Genomic DNA, 22,500 nt, shown 5'->3' with positions numbered 1-22,500 from the left:
GCATTCCCCAGGGCTCCATTGTAGGACCAGTCCTCTTCATTGTTTTCATAAACAATTTGGGTGAAGGACTCGAAGGTTTTCTGAGTAAGTTTGCAGACGGTACCAAATTGGGTGGAGCTGACTCCATGCCTATGGGGAAAAAGCAAAAAAATGGAAAAATGTGAAAAAAAGCAGTCCTTCCAGGAGCACAACAGGCTAGAGTTTTCAGTGTGGCTAACAGAAGAGGTTTATACTTCCCAGCAGAGTACAAACCTGGCATGGGAAGAAATCACCTGATCTTAAGCACTTAATTTTTACTAGATGGTGCAAGTTAGGGCAGTCCCCAAGCTGCTATACATTGCATGTGAAGCTAAGCACTGCATCACAAAGCTGCTTCTGATTCTCTGACATCTATCTGATTTCGTATGTCAGCAAGGTCATGGCAAGCCTTGTGTGGATTCATCTTAGCTGAATCCAGTGGCTATAACTGTGTATTTGAAGGTACAATACATAGATACCCAAGTAGATGTGATGTTAGGGAGATACTTTGTTTTCTCTTTCTCAAGTAAAACCACTGGCAGCCTTGTTTTTATAAAATCACCTGTCACGGTGAAACAAAAGAGGTTATAAAAGGTTATAAATGCTGTACTTCAGATCTCTTAGCAGCAGTAAGTCCATTTTGTGCTGGGGGAATTAGCTGCAAGTGGCACTGGAGAGGCAACTCCCATCTATACCCAAAGTGCTATGATGAAAACCTTAACGTTACTGATAAGATGTTTTTTGCTGAAACAGCACTCTTCCAAGAGCAGAATAATGACAGAAATAGTTTCCATGTGGGCACCTCTCTTTAATCTTGTTATGCCTATCTTAGTAGAGAACACAGCTCACCAGAGCCAGTGCACTTTGAAAAGAATATGCCAAATTCAACCCTGTGCCATTACTTGGCTACGTGATGACTATCTCAGATGCGAAGTTGTTGCATTTTTTGAAAACTGGCATTGTAGAAGTTACACCCAGCATGCAATATATTCAGAGTTAAATAAGGTATTTTTAGGCATTCCTGTAATGGGAAGTAAAACAGATAAGTGCCTGGAATGGAAAAGGCTCATCTCTTCCTCTCAGAAAAGTTAAAATTACTGTTTAAATATAATCTGCAGGGAAATCTGGCTGAACTTCATTTTCACTTTTGCTTCTAAATTCCTCCTAAAGAAAATTCTGTTGAGTAATCAGCTCAGATGTAAAACTCCTTATTGTCTTGTAGCTACAGCATCACAGTTCATAGTTTTTCACCTGGCTTACTTATAGAGTTTTACATAAACTCTACATTAATATTTGCTTCCATGATATAATGTTGATTTACTGTTTATTTTTGTTTGTTTGTTTTGTTTTGTTTATTTGTTTTTAATGACCGTACTTTGATTTAACTTCAACCTCCCATTGGTTTTGTGAAATGAAATATGTTTCATATATTGCCTTGCTGGCGGGCACTTGTGTTAATTTCCAGTTTAATATGTTAGAAAGTTTGGAAATGAGATACTTGCATATAAATGTCTTCACATTAAAGATGTTTAGACACAGGACAGCATGTACAGCTTTTATTCAAATTCCCACATTCATGAGACCATACCAGTTAACAAAAGCACTCCTGAACAAAAATTCATTGAGCAACAATATGCCCAAACATAAAGTGAATCAAAGACACTCAGAAAACCTTTTCCCAGGAGTAAACCATATTTAATAACAGCACAATTCTCAGTAACTTCAGGATACTGTATCTGAAGAAGCACAGCTGTCCATTAATCTAGTGCAAACAAACTCCCACAAGTTCATTGTTCATCTGAAGCTAAAGTGCTGTAACATTCTTCTGAAGTCCTCAGAAACAGGTATAAAAAGTGCAAATTCCAGCATGTGAGATGAGGAGTTCTCACAGACTCACATTCCCACTGTCTCTAGAAAATGTGGCAGTTGACAAGTATGCAGCTTCAGTTTGAGGGCTATAGTCATCTCCTTAGAAAAAGAAGAAGAAAAAGCATTACTTTTAAAATCTACAATAATACAAGCAAATAAATCACTTTAATTTACAATTGAGTGATAAACACTGAGGACCCTATCTTCATTCTATCTTCATTACATGTGAGTTCCGGGTATGCTGAAGTACAGTGACTCCTTAAAGCTGCTGTTAACTCCAAAGACATCCAGTTGCAATCATTTTAGAGAGAAGAATTCTCTCTCTCTGTGATCCAAATTCTGAATTTTCTATTATGTCAAAGCTATCACTGACAATCAGTCATGCAAATGAAATAACAAAACTGAAATCTGGTTAGACAGCATCCACGGGAATGCTTGTTAGTAAAATCTGTGCAGCTGAAGAAACATTTGCAGAACTGGGACTTCAGTGATGAGGTAAAACGGTCTGCATCTTCAGTGCTGGTACAGCTCAAGCTGTAAGTTAAAATGATAACATGAACAATCCTTGTTCCTGTAACCAAGGCCATGTGGGTCATTTCCAAGGCTCTCTGGTAAAGTATCTGTGGCTTTTGTGCTTCAACTGCATACTCATCATGGAAAAAAGGTTCTTTCCAGTGTTTCTTAAAAATATATGGTGCTGAGAAATATAAATGTTTGTGCAACACGCAGTAAGTCATATGACAAAGATTTTCGGTCATTAAAATGAAGAAGTAAAACAAAACCACAAAAAGCAGCTACCTCTCCTTTAATTTCTTCATTTCAGTAAGTGCTAAGAGGAGACCAATGCTTACAAAGCGAAAAAAATCCTACAACAGTAACACAAAAAGCCACAGAAAGCCAGTCTGTGTTCAGACAACGTGCACTGAAATTATGTCTGGGCATGCACCAGAGCTGTACTCCAAAACACTGCCTGCCTCGAGCTTACATTCATTTGCACATGGCCTGGTTCCACTGTAGTTTCACACCACCATATGGAAAGTGAAAAAAGACCTTTGACTACAGCAAGTTATGATTTGTGAACAGGTGAAAGTGCTTTTCTGAAAGTGTCATTTTGTGTTTGAGATCTACTGATGCTGGTGGGTGGGATGGCTAGGGGTGAAAGGCATGCACCATGACCGGAGGTGAAGTGGAAGTCAGTGAAGATGTCATTCTCCATCTCCAATTCCCAGTTTTTATTTCTCCTACAAAGTTTTCTTTTTAACTTGGTGATTTTCCAATGCTTTTTTTTTTTTTTTTTTTTTAAGTAGTGAGAAACCAGAGTGGCTTCTCAAGTAAATCCTGTCCTTGGAAAAGCCCAAACCTCTCTGTGTGTCCAGAAAGCACTCTGTGCTATTTCCTCAGGTCCTCCATCAGATGTATCACAGTTTTGCTCCAGTTTTGCTCCTTGCACAGCGGTAGGGTAGTCTTTTGTCTTCCTGGAGTATATCAGGTAGCCTCGGGGCAGTCCTCAATAGACATCCCTGGCGGCTGCACCAGGGAATTACAGCTGTACCCGCTATCACTATACCTGACACTGACCACAGGCTCTCCCCTGACAATACAATAATCTATCAGACTTCTATTTATAGTTAATTAAAGTGATTTATATATGTAGGTGTTTTAAGAGCTGTCTTATATTGCTTTACAGATTTATTTTTCTCTTTTATTTTTTTTCTCCAGTTCAGTGTTAGTACAGGATAGTCACATGCATCCTGATGCTATTAGAAATTACCTTTCCATTGCCATGTAATAATTCCTGGGTGTCTAGGAAAGTCACATACTATGATGAGAAGTGGCTCAGAAGATCATCTAATGCTCCAGAGAAATCAGATGTCATTTTATTTACTGACAAAACTTGTGGCTTGAGCCAAAAACATAACAGACAATTGCTACAAAAAAGCTTTATGCCTTCCAAAACAACCAGTTGTCCCTGTGCATCCTACCCAACTGAGAATACTAGAACAGCAATTATTGTACAGGGGTGTACACAGAGATATATATGCAGGCTATCAGTGGCAGGGAATAAACATTCATTATTTTTACATAGAATGTGAGAAGGTCATTAAGTTAGATTTATAACTTAAATAGTATTGATACTAGAGTTTTAGAAAATTTAAGAAAAGTTTAAATTTAAAACTAGCCTCTATTTTGATGTAGCACTATTTAAGTTCCTGTTTATAGATTTACATAGCTCTTACCTGTAAGGAAGAAAAAGCTGTAACCATAAACATAAAAAGTTATGACTTACTGTTCTCATCTGTCAGGCTAGGGTTCAGTTTTCCTGTCTGTTAAAGTAAATATAAACAAATTTGTAAACAAAAAAACTTAAACATTTCAAAATTTGAAAGACTGTATAATTAAACTTTTATATTAATTAGGGTTTTAAACACATTTAAATTTTTATTGTTAATCCATAACTAAATATATATAATTCCCTACAGATTTTTTGTTTTACAAATTTTGGACCAATTCTGAAGAACTTAATAGCAAAGCTTCTGTCAATCTAATTTTGTTACAATAATTACATTTGCCTGAGTTTATTGTAGTCCATTCATATGCAAGAAAATACTAAAATAATTGCCTGTTTGCATTATTAAGTTTCAAGTATTGCACTTTCAAGACAGGAAAAAAAACAAACACTCTACATAATAGTTACACAACGTAGTACAGCTGGACACCATTTTAGCTAGACAGCCTTAATGAAGGCTGTAAATAAAAGTTCTATGTCAAGTGTTGTAGCTATGGTGCCTTTGTAGCCAAGATGAATAACAGCAAGACAAAGGCTGTAAGAAGAGCTAATGCCTTTTGTCAACTTGTTGGTATGGATGAAAAAAATATGTATCAGCAAACTATGTTTTTACAGCCATCCTCATCCAAGCTAAAACTTTCTTGTATCCTTTACAGATCTGTAGATGTCCAAATAAAAATATACATCCATACACCTTGCCTCACCTAAGTGAAAGGTGAGAAAAATAAAGCCCAGCTCATATAAGGCAAGATCTCATTTTGGAACAGAGTTCCTCTAGAAATAAAATGTGGCCAAAGTCCAAGAAGCATTCCTAGGGTTATTAAAACTTCCAAGACTTCATTCACAGGAAAATAAAAAATAAGAGAAAAATCCATTGTCTAAAGTAAAATGTACCTTTTTTTTGGCATGGCATTTCTTGAACGATTTTCTCTTTTGAAAGATTATTAATGCAGAGAGAAGGACTGTTACTATCACACACGTGGCGATGATAAATAAGATCAGGGATTTTTGTCCACTGTACAGTGTACTCAATAAAGCTGTCAAAATAAATAAAAAAACAAACATGAAAAGAAAGTTAATTTATAACTTACAAACAGGAATAGTTTATAAAGTTACCAATTCTGATTCTCCAAAGTCTTGCTCTGACTGAACATAGGATTCTTAACATTTATCAAAATGTGGTGTTTAACATTTTATGGATACTTTATTCTGCAATACTACTATAAGAATATCTGCAATACACGAGTCACGTCTTTCATTTTCATGGCATTTGAGCAAGCACTACTGCAATTTATCTGTATCCTATTTGAAGAGTGATTAATTAGAAGTCTAGGTCAGGAAAGACAGCCATGAAGATTAAAAAAATTAATCGGCAAAATAATGGGAGCCACCCTAAAACTAAAATACACCAGAAAATGACCGGCTGTTTTTTTGTGATGTGAGCTAGTCTAGGTTTCAAAGACATAAATAACACTGACTTGTTTCTTTTCCAGAGCATCAGTATTACATTGCTTGCTAGAATCAAATTCTGGTGATGGATAATAGGTCACGGTGTATATAGCAAAGCACATAATCATTTTCAACACTCCCTCTCTCTCTCATACAAGTTCAAGGTGATATGAACCTAAAGTGGAAAAGTGAGCTGAAGTTTCTTCATTCAGTTCTTTATTCCAGAAAATGCAGCTGTAGTTCTCACTCGTGTTTGGCTTGAACATGAGGATGCTGGTGACATTGTAGAGGCCATCTGCAGTCAGCATGTAGGTGGTATTTGCAGACCCAGTGAGACTGATGTTCTTCTCATTTTGCCAGAATACCTCTGCCAGAGGAAAGCCTTCTGACTGACATATAAAAACAAACTTTTCTTCATTCCCTTTTCTCATTACTTGAGTGTTTATTATCCTGTAGGATGCTGCATAAGAACAAGCGGAGTGAAATTATTTTATGCAATGATATTAATTTTTCCACTTCACTTTCCCACCTTCCCTTTATTGTCATACTACATCTGTGTCTGTAACTGAAATGGCAAAGGAAATTTTGCAGAACAACTCTGTAGTATTAGTTCAATCCTTCTCAGGCCCACAGTGACAGGGCTTACTCCACTACTCTATCCAAGGCAGCAAATAACACTGAATTTGTATTTCATCAGCACCGAAGAAATAAGTGAAATCTCATGGGGCTCTATTTCCCCATCCTGAATACACAAAATTGTAGTTGTAGTACAAAAGAAATCATTCAAGCCACTTTAAGAAAAAGGTTGTTTTTACTGTTTGTGTTTCCATGCTTTATAAACAAGCATATTTTCATCATATGAGAACAAAAAGGACTTAGAATTTATGTAAGATCAATTCAGAGGGACTGAGATAGGCCTTAAAAATGGCTGTGTCTCTTTTTGCGTTTGACAACGTTTGTTATTCAAATGCTTGCATGGGAAATAAATGCTGCCTCGTACCACACAGACATACAGCAATTGGTGGGAAATGCCAGAGGCCTTTCAAAGGACTGTTCTGCAATGCTATCCAGTCATGTATGCATTTATTGCTGATGTCCATTTGGCTTTGACAAACACATAAAATCACGTCCTTGTCCCGGGAGCTGCAGTCACTGTGGGAATTCCTAGCCACTTGGGTACTTGCAGCAGGGCTCATAGGTGAATTAAAGCACATCTGAAAAATGCTTGGGAATGGCCAGAGGTGGCCCAACAGGGCAGTGGGGTGGGGGGACCACAGAATAGGGTGTGGGGATAAGACGAAGGGGCCCCCAGAGAAGCTCAGCTGCCATTGAACCAAGGGCTAGCTGTCACTGAGACAAGTGCTTTGGTGCACCTGGGGGCTGAGCACAGCGTCTTGGTGAGAGACTTAGCCACGAATTCCTGCCAATTCTTGATTTCCTGCTAGTCTGTAGGAATTTAGTTGAGACATCTCAATGCGTATGCACGCACTGTCTTTCAACCACTAACCTGTTACTTCCAAAGTAATGTACTTGTAGTCGGCACCCTGGTAGTCAATAAGACAAAGGTATGATCCCGCATCTGTGACCTTTACGCGGGTGATTTGAAGGATAGCTCGTCCCGATTTCAGTTCGTCATGTAACAGTGCTGCTCTTCCCATGTAATCATGATGCTGGGATGGAGGGAGCGCTTGCCCCTTGTGAAGTGTGTACACGTCTCTTGATTCTGGCTGACCTTGCCTCTTCTGCTCCCAGACAACACTTAAGAGTCCCAGGTTCAATGAGCCATTCACAGGGAATCTGCATTCCATGGTCACATTGCTTCCATACACAGCAACGTACAGCTGCTGAGGAACTTCAACTGTAAATAAACCTAAGGTAGGAAAAGAAAACATGTTCTGTTTGCTGTACTAAAATACATTCTGATTTTTTTAAGCTTGGGCAAGCAGTTTTCATATAGTCGGGCATATAGTTACTAGTTTGACTGAAAGCTTTAAGCATTTCTATTCCCATTCACACTAGCATTTTTACCATGTCAGTCTTATCTATAGAAAATCATCTCTATTCTGTATTGCTTACAGAGTCTGAAAGATAAGGACAAGACAAGCAATTTTTTTTCCCACATTTTAGAATTAATTTAACACTGAGTCAGTGATTACATACTAAGCACTTTTCTGAAATTAAATCTGTATGTGTATGTTCTTTTAAGTTCTCATAAAAACGACAATTAATTATGCAAATAAAAAAGCTTAGTTTTGTTATTCTTTAATAAGTGAAAATCCAGTATAACTCCTGAGAAACACATACATTTGCATGAGGTAAGTAAGTGTAACATGCAAGAATTGCTACCCAGAAACTGTGGTCTTCCACAAGCATGAGACCATGTGAGTATCATTTGATCCCACACAACCTCAGAAATGTACAACACTATTACAAAAACATGCCAAAATAATCTTCCTAACCACTCACCAAACCTGAAATTCATATTGTTATGAATAGTTTATCATTTTAAAGCGTACTTGATAAAGGAAAGCTATTTATAATTCTTCATTCAATATACCTTGTTACTACCTTCTATATTGGATTTGCCATATATTGGTATATTTAATTCAGAATCACTTGGTCACACTGACAGTGGGAAAGCTATTTATAATTCTTCATTCAATATAACTTGTTACTACTTTCTATATTGGATTTGCCATATATTGGTATATTTAATTCAGAAACACTTGGTCATACTGACAGTGACATTCAAAAGAGAAGTTCATGCAACTGCTCATGCATTTATTGGTTTTTAATCATCTGTTTGTGAAATACTTACAGGGAAATTGCCAATTCCTATTAGCAATGTTTATTCATTATAATACAACAGTATTTAATACAGTTGATACACTGTTTAATACAACAGAAAAATCATATAAAGAACTGCCAAGCTTTACTCATTTATATTGTTATTTGTCATTTTGTGTCTGCACAGAACATATGAGTTCACTAACCTAAGATAAGTTAAATAAGGAGTCTACATTGCTATATATTTGTCTCAAGATCATTAGAAAAAAGAAAGAGGAAGACTTATCCCTAGCAATTATAATAATACCGAATTTTTGAAAGAATACAAAGTGTGCAGATGGGGAACAGAGCTGGCTCTTGCTGCTTACAGCTGGCCTTAGGCTGGGAACCTGCAGCTCTCTTCTTGCAATTCCTCATTTTGCACTGCCACATCACCAGGAATCCACTTCACTTCACAAGGAATCCAGTTTACTCTGCAAACTCCTTTGTGCACGGTGGCCACCCAGGGGCCAGGTACAGAATTATTGCAATTTTATGTGCAGTGCTCCTCACTTATTTTTCTCCCTCCATGGTCCCCTTGTGGGTTTTAGTCAAGCTGCTCCTGTACAGGGATAGATGGATAAGGTTGCTGTAGTTTGCAATTGGCTTACGATGTTTTCTCATTATCTTTCTCACAGACATGTAATTCAGGACACCTCCACTGCCAACACACCATGCTTTCTTCTTGAACGATCATGGAAAGTGATGGACATCTGTCCTGTGCTCAATGCTTACCCAATGCCTTCTATGAGACATTGCAAAGCACAGGCTCCAGATGCCACCAGCCATTCACGTAATTATCGCTGGAGATGCTGCAACCCACGCTCTGAGGGCACAGCAGTGTCTTTACATTGGTCCTAGTGATGAGATTGAAAGGCAGTCCAGTTCCTCTCACCTGAAACCACCCAGAGCTGCATTTCCAGCAACAGCATTGTCAGGATTTGGAACATTTTCTCGGGTGGATCTGAAATAAAAGAATTGCAACTTAACAACAGCTACCTTCTCTTGCAGAGGTGTACTAGAATGCTGTCATTAAAAGCCTTTCAACCCTACAGAACACCTCACAGCTATAAAAAAGTAAAAAACCAACCAAGCAAACAAAAAAAAACTACCACTAGAAACAAGGAAAATCCTGATTAAAACAACCCATTCTCATACACAGAATATGAACCACTGAGTTATATCAGTGAAGGGAGAAAAAGCGTTTCTACAATTTTATCCTTGAGGTTTTCAATATCTGAAACTTGCAGACAGACTTAAATAATCTGATGGGGGTATTACTTTTACAACAGCTTCACGAGCTTCACATAGATTCTGTACCTATGAATAATAGAAGCAATTGCATTTGGCTTCTCACATGTCAGGGCATTATAAACACACAAAAGCAGACTTCTTTAACTGCTTGCACTAATTCCTGATCTAGCTTACAGATCACCTGATCTAGCTTGAAAAACATCACTGATCCTGATTTTGTTTCATCTCAGTTTTGCATACTTCTTTGAGTATACCTGTTATCTGGGTTTATTATCTGAGTTCTTTAACCTCACAACCAGCAGATATCTGACACTCAACATGTGGTACTGGAAATCTCAGGGCGGGGTAAATTAAAGCAGGGCTGTGTGCTGCTGATTTTGCACATAGTAGTGCCTGGCACGTATGAAGTACCTTGCATTGCTGTCAGTAAACCAACAGCCTTTAAAGGAGAAAGTCCAGTCTTACAGTTAGTGTCTTCCTTTTCCAGTAACAAGGAAATACTGTTAGAACTTTTGTATACAAATCATCCTAACTAAAACAAAAACAATCAAACAAGAAAACCTAGGGATATTTGTTACTAAACAAAAGAGACAATAGATAAGAATGAAGAATTACTTTTAACAAACAAGCTCTCATATCATAGTCTGAAAAATCTCTCTTTTCTTCAGAAAAAAAAAAATAAAAAAATCTTTCTGGATATCTCTGAAACAGATCCAGAAATCAGCATAAGGAAGTAAAGAAGAGAAGGAACAATTTTAGACTTCCCCAGAGCTTACTGGAGAAGGTTTTAGATTTTACTTCCCTGTTCATTTGCAGCTCAGCTTGAAACACTCTGGCTCTGATTTTCTCAGGTGCTGCATTTCTCTGATTGCTTCCACCTTTGAGCTTTCAGTACCTCAAGGTTTTATCAAAGTTAGCAACTGATATTAGGGGACTTTTCCTGGAAATAGAGACTTTAAGCTGTTGATACCACACAGGTGGATGGACAGCTGTAGAGAGCAGGTTAATTACATGTAAATGAAAGCTAGTTACCTTTTTCAGAGGACTAAGATGACATTATTCAATGTGTGATAAATCATGATCATTTTAGTTGTATGAGAAAGGAGCTGATAAGTAGTATCAGCATTACTATTTCCATTTCTTGAATGCAGAAAGAAAGATCCTGCACTGCCCTTACAGCTGGGTTAAATTTCACTTATTTAGTACTACACAGAAATTTACCACCCTCGATCTCCTGCTATGCTCACACACAGCCTACCTAGAAGCAGGTGAACACAGGGGGAAGAAGTGAATGAAGAATGGAACAGTATCTCACACTAACACTTAGATCCTTGGCTTAGCCTTGTGTGGGATACTTGTGGTGAATCTACTCTCTTTTTATACCTCTGGGTACATCGAAAGTGCAAAGCACATATCTGGTATAAAATAGTGGATGGGGCTTTTTAAAATACCTGTTACTGAGAGTAGTAGAATAGAACAAAAAATACAGGAATACATAATTAAACACCAGCAGATGGAAATCATAATTAGTATTTATCAAATAAGTCTTGCCAGAGCAGAAGGATTAGTGTGAGAAGAGCATAAGACACACCACAGATAAGTAGAAGAATCCAAACAGAGAAATACGTTTTCATTTGTTATACTGAAAGCAGAGCCCTGGAATGTTTGTGGGAATCTGTAAGCATCTGCATTAATCTTTCGTTATTCCCATGATCTTACTAGCAGGCATCAACCCGCTGCACTTCCTCAGTGCAATCTACCTGTGCAAACTAATAATGTAGCTGCACCAGGCATCCTGACACATTCCCATAAAAGATAAATAGATAAATAAAAAATCTCCACCAGCAACTGGAAAGTATTTTTATCTGAGCTGACTGTATCAGCCACTCATTCTGTTACACAACAGCAATCAATTATTTCCTATCTTTTGTAAAACGTACAGCATGTCCTGTCATGCAATGGTCTCTGTACACAACTATCCTAACAGGTTCACGTGCAACACTTGTTCTCAGATGGTAACAGCATTTCCTTTCAGCAAAAGGCCATTTATAAAGCATATTCATCATCTGTCTGTTACAACTTCATAGAGATACAACAAATAAACATTGCGCCCTAAAAACCAGCAACTACTGGTTCTGGATTTGGAATCCACATATGAGAACATGAGGAAGTTGTGTGACATTTCAACAGCAATTCAGATCCTCTCAGTAAATGAATTTCCCAGACCAACCTGCAGAAGAAAAAGCAAGTTTTCACACAGTGCTGTGTGATTGTGAAAACACAGCTGAGGAAAGCTTTGAGTTTTGAGGTTATGTAAACCATAGCACCACACATCTAAAAACTATTATGGCTTTTTATGACTTGTAACAGTTCCAGTTGAGTGGGAACAGTGAAAACAAAGTCATGGCAATATGACTGGGAAAATGGAGAAATGTAATCTTTTTTTATATAGCTTTCTTATATTACTGAAAGTACTAAGTTGAAACCCATGCTTTACTTTTCTTGGTCCAAAAGGAACATATTCTGATAAATTTTCTTACTGAGTGCTGAGTGAAACCCTGAGGGAGGTGACAATAAATTGCTAAAATCCCACCACTAGGTCAAAAGTACAATAGGTATAGGTTTCCTCCTTTTGATTTGCTTGATCATGCCTATAAGTTGAGTCTTGGCCCCAGCTGACATACCCACAGGGTTCATAACACTTATCTGTAAAAACAGAAGTAATTTTTGGCCAAAGGAATGCACCAGATCACATAAAATCTGAAGCAGTTTCCCTAAATTTTCCAGGTAATGAGAAAGATGTTTCTTGTTCCTTCAAAAATTTTAGACCCAACATTCCTATTTCAAATAGCACAAGTTAGGTATTTTAGGCCACGATACTATTTTCAACATACTATTTCATTTTCTATATAGATTTCATTCATTTCTCTAGACAGGAAAAAAAAAAAAAAAAAAAAGAGGTGCTTATCCTAGCAGCTGTATGGTATGAAGATGCTCTTATGAGGCAGAAGAGGTGGCAAAAAGGGAACATCAAACTCTGATTCAGCCATGGAGCTACCAAGCAAAAGCTGGGATACTTGCTTAACGTAGCTATGCTTTGTATAGATTTACTTGGCACATGTATGCCTCCTGGATCTTATTCTGGGTGAACACTCAATGTTGCCAAGAATGAAGAATTTGCAAGAAGCTTGGTAAGCAAAGGAACATGGAAATCAAAGACTATTTTCACAGAATCACAGAATGTTCGATGTTGGAAGGTACATCTGGTACCCCCCTGCTCAAGCAGGGCCACCCAGAGCAGACATCTTTGCAATCTACTCCTAAGTAATAGAGATTGAGGTCTACTTCTGTGTGACGTGAACTGTGAATTTAGTTTTATTTCCTTCATCCATGCATCTGAAAGATCACAGTGTTTTTCTCAGATAAAAGGAACGTCTTAGTATAAGACCTCAGTAGAAGACCCCTGGCACCACCAATGCTTAGTAGCCTTGCTATGCTTGCTGCCACATTAAGAACAACAAAGGATCCTGGGAAGGACAGAGCCTGCTTTACGCTCTCCACTAAACAAACACAACCCGGGATACAGCCACTGATTCAGGACCCTTATAGTCTAACAAATCATGCATAACCCTTTCTTGGAAACACCATTTCAAATTTTGTTGTTGTTGTTGTATTCCAGAGAATGGATGATTAGTATGCACATTAAGCATTGATGTAATGACACTTTGCAGCACTAAGCAAGAAGAGTGTTATAGACCGAGGGCAGATCTTTCACTAGAAGAACCAGAACTGTTGGAGAACCTAAACATGTTTCCAAGCTCTTCTTCAGGTTTAAAGCAGAAGTCAAAAGTACTTGCAAGTTCAGAATAATAGCTGAGACTTCAGTCTGAAAGATTAAAGGATTAAAGAACTAAGAAACCATTACTCGGTACCTCTGAAGTAGGTACTGCAGACAGGTGGACCCTGTGGACCAGCCTAGCACATTGGTAGTGCCTGCAACGTTACTGCGTGCAGCTGTAGCCGGTAACACACAGTATTATTGTACTGCAAAGTTATGCCCATCACAAAGCAGAATGTAATGCACTCTAGAAATATCACAGAAAGACAAACGCAGCTGAACACCTGGGCTCCATTCAGCCAGAAGGAAGTATGAAATCAATACCAGGCTCATATGACTATACCACTTCTCATGCCTGTGCTCGTTTGTTTTGAGGTAATTCAGACCCTCCTGCATGAAACAGAGTTGCATGCTCCTTTTTTGTATGCTCATTTTGAAAAACATACTATTTTCTTATACATATAAGTAATACTGCATAAGATTGTGGGGTTCCAGTCATTGTTTGCTTTGTCTTTCTCTGCTACTGAAACTCTTTTGTCTTCTGTGTTTTTATATGCTTCAGAAATCTTTCTTCTAGCCTTCTCACATCTGCAAAAATTCACAAGCTTTTCCACGTCCTCATGAAATGACTAAACTAGTTTGTTTTTTTTTCCCATTCAGGGAAGGATCCAGCTTCTGTGTCTTTAAGCTTAAAATCTCATTTAAAATAATAATAATAAAATCATTATTAGATACTCATATAAACTACATCTGTTCTATATCTTACCAGCATACGGAATGTACTCTATTTCCATTTGAGGTATTTTATTTTAAAAAGAAAAATCTTAATAAAGTAAAAGCTAACATTTGTTCAAAGTCTATTTCTCAGGCCTTTGCTATTAAGTCTCCGTCCTGTGGACTCAGACATCTGCCCTCATTCTCTGTAACCCCTCACCCACATGCCCTCTCACCTGTTGTTTGCTCTCAGCTGTTGCACCCTTATTGCAGTCCCTTGTCTGCCTCACTATGCAGTCAAGCTAGTACTGGCCCATTGCTTCGTCTCTGAAGTTCACATCACCTGTGACAGCCTATTTGCATCATTTCAGTACGCTCTCCATCTCACTTCAGCTTTCAGGTGAGAGGATAACGTTTCTCAGTTCCTTCTTTGTTGTTTCTTGCTGTTACTTTTCACTCTCACTGCATTGTTTACCATGTGCCTATCACTACAATTGCAGTATACAAATTACAAATACAACTAGCGCCTATTTTATCTGTCATTTTTTTTCCAATGTAAAATATAGCAATACTAATAAAATCTCAAATTAAATAATGAATTGTCACAGAGGTTAGGATAAGATTGGACTGAAATCTTTGTTAAAGAAAATGTCATTAACTACATTAAAACTAATGCAGATGTGCATTCTAGAGAATATGTGCCTTCCAGTTATTAGCAACAGCACTGTACAATACAGGCTAACATTTCAGTGTGATTTCCAGCTTTACAAAAAGAGAGACTTTTCCTGGGGATGCAGAATGTGAAACTCCACAGACTTGTTGTATAATCAAAACAGCCCTGCAGATACTAAGGCATTAATAACAACCAAAGGAAAGTAACCAAAAACCTACAGACAGAAATATATACATTGTTTTGTTTTTTTTTCTCCTTACAGCTCTTCCCTGATATTCAGAATGAAAGATTTACAAACAGCAACATCCCAGTTCATAAGTTATAGATGTTCACTAGCACCACTGTTCTGTCTTTGCCTATGACAGTCACAAGACTGAGTTGGAGACTCAGGTTCAGTTTCTAAAACTCTTCCTTCTCCGAGATCTGAAGTTACATGGACCTGTGTTTTAGGATCTGGGACTTATCCAGTCTCTGGTTCAAAATCCACTCCCTGCAAATCATTTGAAAATAAAATTAATTTAAGCAAATGTTAAGAATCTAGAGCAAATCTGCAGTCCATCAGCTAGAAGTAAATATAGATCTGCATTTTATCAGTGTTATACTCACATGGGGTATTTATGCAACCATTGGAAGAATCAGAAGGTTCACATAACAGCGAAGACTGTCAAAGTTTTACAGACAAAGCAGCTGTATCCTATTTGCATGATAGCAACGGCTACTCATCCAGCTCTCATAACCAGTTTAACATAAGCATCAACAATGAAGCTTGTGTTCTTATTCAAGCTTTATGCCACAAAGCAAGTGACTGTGTTAAAAGGAAACCACCAAGTTTCTTAGGAATTTATGAGCAGTTCCAGTTTCATTTTGATGCTTCGTTATGAAAGTACTCTGAGTTCAATGCTGAGAACATGCATCCAAACAAGTTTATTCAAAGCATTATGCAGAGTTTATAGGCTCAAATTATGCTTTTAATTACACTCATAATTTTTTACCGGATTTATACCCACTTAGGGCAGTATACAGCCCTGGATTTTGAACTTGCATTTACTAGGATTGTTCTGCATTCCTGAAACCACCAAGTTATATCATCTTAATTTTTACCAGAATAATTTTTAAAAACTTCCTCAAGGGATTACCTAACATTTGCAGAATACATTTGCTGTTCATTTTCATCCATTTTCATCTATATCCCCATCTATAAGAAAGCATCCTTTCACAAAGAAGCTAAGCAAACATTGGTGTCCAGACGGGTTGTGGAACCTCCATCCTTGAAAATATACAAAACTTGACAGGACAAAGCCTGATCAATTGGATTTAAGAAGTCTTGTCTGTAGAGGGTTTATGTAGCAAGGTTTTGGTAATGGAAGGCTGTAGGGGTGGCCTCTGTGAGAAGAACCCAGAAGCTGCCCCATGTCAGTAAGGGCCATTTTCAGCTGGCTCCAAAGGGACCCGCCACTGCTCAGAGCAGAGCCAATAAGCAATGTTGTTTGTGCCTCTGTGAGAGCAGATTAAGAAAGGTAAAAAAAAAATAAAAATGTCACACAACAGCAGCTGAGAGAGCGAAGAGTAAGAAACAGCCCTACAGACCCCAAGGTCAGTGCAGGAGGGCAGGAGGTGCCCCAGGCACGCAGCAGCAGTTCCCCTGCGGCCTGTGGAGAGGCCCCTGGTGGAGCAGGCTGTCCCCCTGCAGCCCATGGGTCCCACACGGAGCAGATCTCCACACTGCAGCCCGTGGAGGAGCCCCCGGTGGAGCAGGTGGATGTGGCCTGGAGGAGGCTGCGGCCCATGGAGAGCCCCCGCAGGAGCAGGCCCCGGGCCGGAGCTGCAGCCCGTGGAGAGGAGCCCACGCAGGAGCAGGGGGTCTGGGGGGAGCTGCCGCCCGTGGGGGACCCGTGCTGGAGCAGTTTGCTCCTGGGGGATGGACCCCGTGGTACGGAGCCGTGTGGGAGCAGTTCTTGAAGAGCTGCTGCCTGTGGGCAGCTCCCTCAGGCTCAGTTCGGGAAGGACGGCATCCCGTGGGAGGGACCCCACGTGGAACAGGGGCAGGGAGTGACTGTGAAGGAGCAGCCACGATGAAGAGTTACAAGCTGACCACAGTCCCCACTTCCCCGTTCCCCTGAGCTGCTTGGGGGGAGGAGGTGGAATAGTGTGGATGAAGGGAAGGTGGTTTTAGTTTTTCTTCATTTCTCAGTTCTCTAGCTTGTTAGTAATAGGTAATGAATTTCTCTAACCTCCCTATGCTGAGTCTGTTTTGTTCGTCATGATAATTGTTGAGTGATCTCCCTGTCCTTATCTCAACCCTTGAGCCCTTTTCATGGTATTTTCTCCCCCTTTCCCTTTGAGGAGATGGTGTGAGAGAGCTTGGCTGCCCAGCTGGGTAAAACCAGCACACTGTCCAACATAAATTATTCTATAATTCTGTTAAACCTCATCAAACTCACTGGGTGTGCATTGTACAGTTACTTGGTACTATTTACCTCCATACAGCACTTCATCACTCTATCTTTTAATTTATGACCATATCATGAGCGGGAGACATAGAAGAGGATACAGTGGTCTCTTCCCAGGTTTCTCAGAAGCTTTGGTGCTACAGGTGTGGCACACATACTCCTTCATCTCCAGTTAGTTTCTCATCACTTGGAAGAATTCTACTCCAGGTCAACACAAATAATAGTTGTGGCTTTTGTCCCATGTCTCATACATTCAGCAGAGAAAAGGTGTTATCACTCATGAGATACAATAGGGTTAGAAAATAGGATCCTGTGGAGGTGGGATAGCACTTTTCCGGGGCCTATTTTCTTATATTGAGTAGCCATCTGAGACATTGGGGTGCCAGTGGTTCTGGTGGTTGGGGGAGGAAAGGCATTAGCAATCCCCCACCGGCCCCTTCTCAAGAAGGTCTTGGGACACAAGCTTGGAGTGATTAGCATACAAAGTGAGAGCTGGAGGTAGGGACTGACTCATAAATAGCAGAACTCAGAGGTGCCATGTGTGCACCCACCACCTCCGCAAGCACAGCAAGAACTCAACCAGAGAACTCACTGGAACCCAGGGTGATGATCTAGACCTCTCCTCTACTTCTACCTTTCTAACTTGCTCTCCCTCTCTCTCTTTCTTCATTGTATGTTATGGGCCATTCAGCCCTTGTAAAATAACAAGGTTCAAATATCTTCTGTTATAAACAACAAGGTTTAATCAGTTTCTGCCAGAAATAGCTTCCGCTATCAATAAAACCTTTCAATCAATTATTTGTTGTTATGTCACCTTAATTGTCACACCCAAGGATACTTCAAACATCAGGGGCCTCCAAGTGTGTCATCCAGGATGGCCCTCTCCAGGCTCCCAAAATGGATCCTGGCTGCTTTGGGAAGATATATGATGACTGCATCACAGTTCCAGTCTGACTGAGACCTCCTACCTGGTGCAGAGCAATCAATCTCAAAGAAATTTGGGTAGACCTGTGTGGTGCCAGGAGTTGGACTCAATGATCTTTATGGGTCCTTTCTAACTCGGGATATTCTATGATTCTATGATTCTATAAATTACTGATATCCAGTAGTAGTAGTAGTAGTAGTAGTAGTAGTAGTAGTAGTATCTCCTCAGTAAACATATCCTATGAAGCCCTATCACATAAAGTTATTCTTGGGTTGCCTGAACTTCTTCCAGAGAAACCCTAGTGACCTCTTTGGCAGCTGTCAGAAGTCAACAGTTTGGATGACTGGACACTTGAAAGATGGAGAGAAGTCCATAGGGCCAGAGTTGAACATGATCTATGATTTACAATCGAAATTAAGTTTGTCTGAAATCCTAACACTTTCAGTAAAAGCCAAGGGTAAAAGATATCAGAAAACTGAGGTCTGTGCTCTTTTTGCAAGTATGTGAAAGCAGTGGAAATTAATCTTTCTAAAACACTTCTTCCTGACTGATACTTTTGTCTATTGTTTCTCTTAATCATAGAATCATCAAATATCCTGAGTTGGAAGGGACCCACAAGGATCATGAAGTCTAACTGCTGGCTCCACACAGGACCACTGAAAAATCAGACCCTATGTCTGAGAGTGTAGTCCAAACACTTCTTGAACTCCCTCAGGCTCGGTGTTGTGACCACTTCCCTAGGGAGATTGTTCCAGTGCCTGACCACCCTCTTGGTGAAGAACCTTTTCCTAACACCCAGTCTGGACATCTCCTGTCACAGCTCCATTCTGTTCCCTCAGGTCCTATCACCATTCAACAGAGAGAAGAGATAGAACTATAGAATCAAGAATCACAGAGTCATGGAATGGTTTGGGGTGGAAGGGACCTTAAAGATCATCTAATTCCAACCTCTCTGCCATGGACAGGTACACCTCCCACTAGACCAGGTTGGTCAGGGCTTCATCTAAACTGGCCTTGAACACTTCCTGGGATGGGATATCCACAGCTTCTCTAGGCAACCTGTTCCAGTGCCTCACCACCCTCATAATACCACCCTCCGCTCCCCTGTTGAGGAAGCTGCAGGCTGCTTTGAGGCCACCCCTCATACTCCTCTGCTCTGGGCTGAAAAATCCAAGTGACTTCAGCTGCTCCCCATATGTCTTGCCCTCTAGACCCATCACCATCTTCATAGACCTCCTTTGGACGCTGTAATAGTTTTATGTCCTTCTAATAGTGTGGTGCCCAAAACTGCACATGGTACTTGAGGTGAGGCCATACCAGCAGGGGGGGGAGCAGGACAATCACTTCCTTTGACCAGCTAGCAATGCTGTGCTTGATGCATCCCAAGATCCAGCTGGCCTTTTTGGCTGCCAGAGCACCCTGTTGACTTGTATTCAACTTGCTGATTACCAAAACCCCCAGATCCCTTTCTGTGGGACTGCTGTCCAGACTTCTGTCCCCTATTTTGTACATATACCCAGGATTATCACTTCCTAGATGCAGAATCCAGTACTTGCTCTAGTTAAACTTCATATTGTTGGTGACTGACCAGCAGTCTAATTTGTCAAGATCTCTCTGTGAAGCCTCTATACCCTCAATGGAGTCAACAGATCCTCCCAATTTACTATCGTCTATATACGTCTTAGTATACCTTCATGTCCTGTGTCCAAGACATTTATGAAAACATTAAAGAGAACTGGCCCTAAAATGGAGCCCTGGGAAATCCACTAGTGATCAGCTGCCAGCCTGATGTAACGCCATCTACTATAACCCTTTAAGCCCAACCCATCAGCCAATTGTTCACCCATAGCATTATGGTTTTTATCTAGCTGTATGCTGAACATTTTGTCCAGAAGGACACTGTAAGAAACAGTATCTGAAGCTTTACTGAAATCCAAAAAGATTAAATCAACTGGCTTCCCTTGGTCAATTAAGTGGGTGACCTTGTCATAAAAGGAAATTAAGTTAATTAAGCAGGACCTTCCCTTTGTGAACCCATATTGGCTGTGACTAGCTGCTCCGTGGTCCTTCATGTGTTTTTCAATGAATCCGAGAACAATTTTCTCCATGATTTTACCAGGCACTGGTGTGAGACAGACAGGCTGTTAATTACCAGGGCCTTCTTTCTTGCCCTTCTTGAAAACTGAAACAATGTTTGCCTGCTTCCAGTTGACTGGGATCTCTTCAGATTCCCAAGACTATTAAAAATAATTAAGAGAGGTCTCATGATGATATCAGCCAACTCTTGGAATGCCCTCAGGTGAATCCCTTTGGACCCCATAGACTTATATGCATCAAAGTGGAGCACCAAATCCTGCACAAGTTCAGGTTTGACTGGGAGTTTATCATTCCCACGGTCATGGCCCTCCTACTCAGGGCACCTGGGGCCCCAGAGCCTAACCTCAGTATTGAAGACAGGTAAAGAAGGCACTAAATGTCTCTGCTTCGTCTATGTCTCTGAGGTGACCATCCTCATCAATTAACAATGGACCAAGGTTTTCTCTGGTTCTCCTCTTGCTGTTAACATATTTAAAAATAATAATAATAAAATATCTTTTTACTGTCCCCCACAGTACTGGGCAGCTTCATATATAATTGGGCTTTGGTGCACAAATTTTCTCCCTGCAATGGCAAACAGCAACTGTGTAGTCCTCCTATGTCACCCCAATGTGCTCCCAGCAGCCATACACTTCCTTTTTCCACCTAACCTCTAGAAAAAGACACCTGCTCAGGCAAGTTAACCTTCTGCCGTGCCTGCTTGACTTCCATCATTTTGGAATTGCCTGTTCCCATGCTCTTAAGAGGTGGTACTTAAAAATTGGCAGGCACTTAAAGACCCCAATGTCTTCAAAAGCCATTTCCTTACTAACTAGTTCCCTGAGCAGCCTGAAGCCTGCTCTCCCCATATCCGGGCACTTTCAAACTGGTTGTTCAAATTCCCCATGAGGACTAGAGCGCGTGAACATGAGGCTCCTTTTAGATGTCTTACAAAGGCTTTATCTACTTGTTCTTCCTGACCAAGAAGTCTATAGCAGACACCCACTACAGCATGATTATGTTGATCTGCTTGACCCCTAAGCTCTTGACTGGCTCCTGACCCATCTGAAGGCAGAGCTCCATACGTCGCCAGTGTTCACTCACTCAAAGGCTAGCTCCCTCTCTTTGTCTTCCCAGCCTGTGCTGCCTAAAGAGCCTGGATCCATCTGTTGCAGCACTCCAACTGTGTGAGCTATCCCACTATATCTCTGTGATCCCTGGGGGCACACAGCACAGTATCTGCACACAGTCTTTTGTAAGTCCTCCTGTTTGTTCCTCATGCTGCGTGCATTAGCATAGAGGCATTTCAAGGAGCCACCTGAATATCTGATTCAACAGAAAGAGCACAAGAGCTTTCCCCAGAAGGCTGTTCTGCTGGCAGTTCTTTCTTTACATGCCTGTGCTTGATGTGATTGCACTTCAGCATCGATTGCTTTGTTCCTTTTGTTCTGATCACGCCAGGCTCTTTTCTTGCCTACCCCATCCACGGTTTCTTCACTTATTTGATGAGGAACATCTCCCTCCCCTGCATTTAGGTGTCTAAGTTTTCCTTGATGGCATTGAGACTTCTGGAAAGAAAACAAAAGTGTTTCTTGTTCCCTTCCTACTGGACAGAAAAGTCCCAAAGTGATGCCATTGTCACCATCACAATCTTTTACTCGTTCTGAGCCAGCCCTGGCTACAATAGTTTTCATTCATGTGTTCCTCTTCTGTGACAGGAAGTCAGTGAGCTGACTTGGGCATCTCCTGGACCCAAAAGTACCTCGCAGGGTCTTCACAGGGACAATCACCTAGATTACCCGACCAGAGGAACAGGAGTGGGAGACAAGGAACTAGGAAGATATGCTGCACAAGCTGAGTCTCACTCCTAACATCCATGCCTTTTTGCTGGTTAACCCACGCTTGGATGATACATCATTGGGGCATGTCAGTGAAGGATATTTCCAGACAAAGAGAGGAAAGGGATACACATCCTGGATACAGCTTGTTGGAGCCCTGCAGGTCCAACAGCAATTATTCTATTTTCTTCATAGTAGTTATACTTTAATGTAAGTATTAGTAGTAGCTTTAGTAGCAGCCATATTTTACAAAATGAAATACTACGTTGCTAAACTGGTTCAA

The 22,500-nt window shown here is 40.2% G+C and overlaps 1 protein-coding gene across 9 annotated transcripts; it reads right to left on the bottom strand.

The window, feature by feature from the left end:
• Positions 1 to 1,559: 1,559 nt before the first annotated feature.
• On the bottom strand, positions 1,560 to 17,244 carry LOC308186010 (programmed cell death 1 ligand 2-like). Of its 9 annotated transcripts, none has more exons than XM_080574808.1 (7): positions 15,535 to 17,244; positions 9,345 to 9,413; positions 7,131 to 7,493; positions 5,799 to 6,083; positions 5,069 to 5,211; positions 4,175 to 4,211; positions 1,560 to 1,986 (listed from the first exon to the last, which is right to left on the bottom strand). In XM_080574808.1, exons 2-7 carry the CDS (start codon positions 9,397 to 9,399, stop codon positions 1,904 to 1,906), a joined length of 966 nt encoding a protein of 321 aa, XP_080430934.1. In that variant the 5' UTR covers positions 9,400 to 9,413; positions 15,535 to 17,244; the 3' UTR covers positions 1,560 to 1,903. The 9 variants fall into 9 exon arrangements, with proteins under 9 accessions (XP_080430934.1, XP_080430935.1, XP_080430932.1 ...); XM_080574809.1 differs by lacking the exon at positions 15,535 to 17,244 and adding an exon at positions 14,492 to 14,613; XM_080574806.1 differs by lacking the exon at positions 15,535 to 17,244 and adding an exon at positions 14,308 to 14,479.
• Positions 17,245 to 22,500: the final 5,256 nt, after the last annotated feature.

The sequence above is a fragment of the Anser brachyrhynchus genome, assembly GCF_964034855.1.
Source record: "Anser brachyrhynchus genome assembly, chromosome: Z".
Classification (NCBI taxonomy): domain Eukaryota; kingdom Metazoa; phylum Chordata; class Aves; order Anseriformes; family Anatidae; genus Anser; species Anser brachyrhynchus.
The sequence above is the reverse complement of the archived record's forward strand: the minus strand, read 5'-3'. Positions and strand labels throughout refer to the sequence as shown.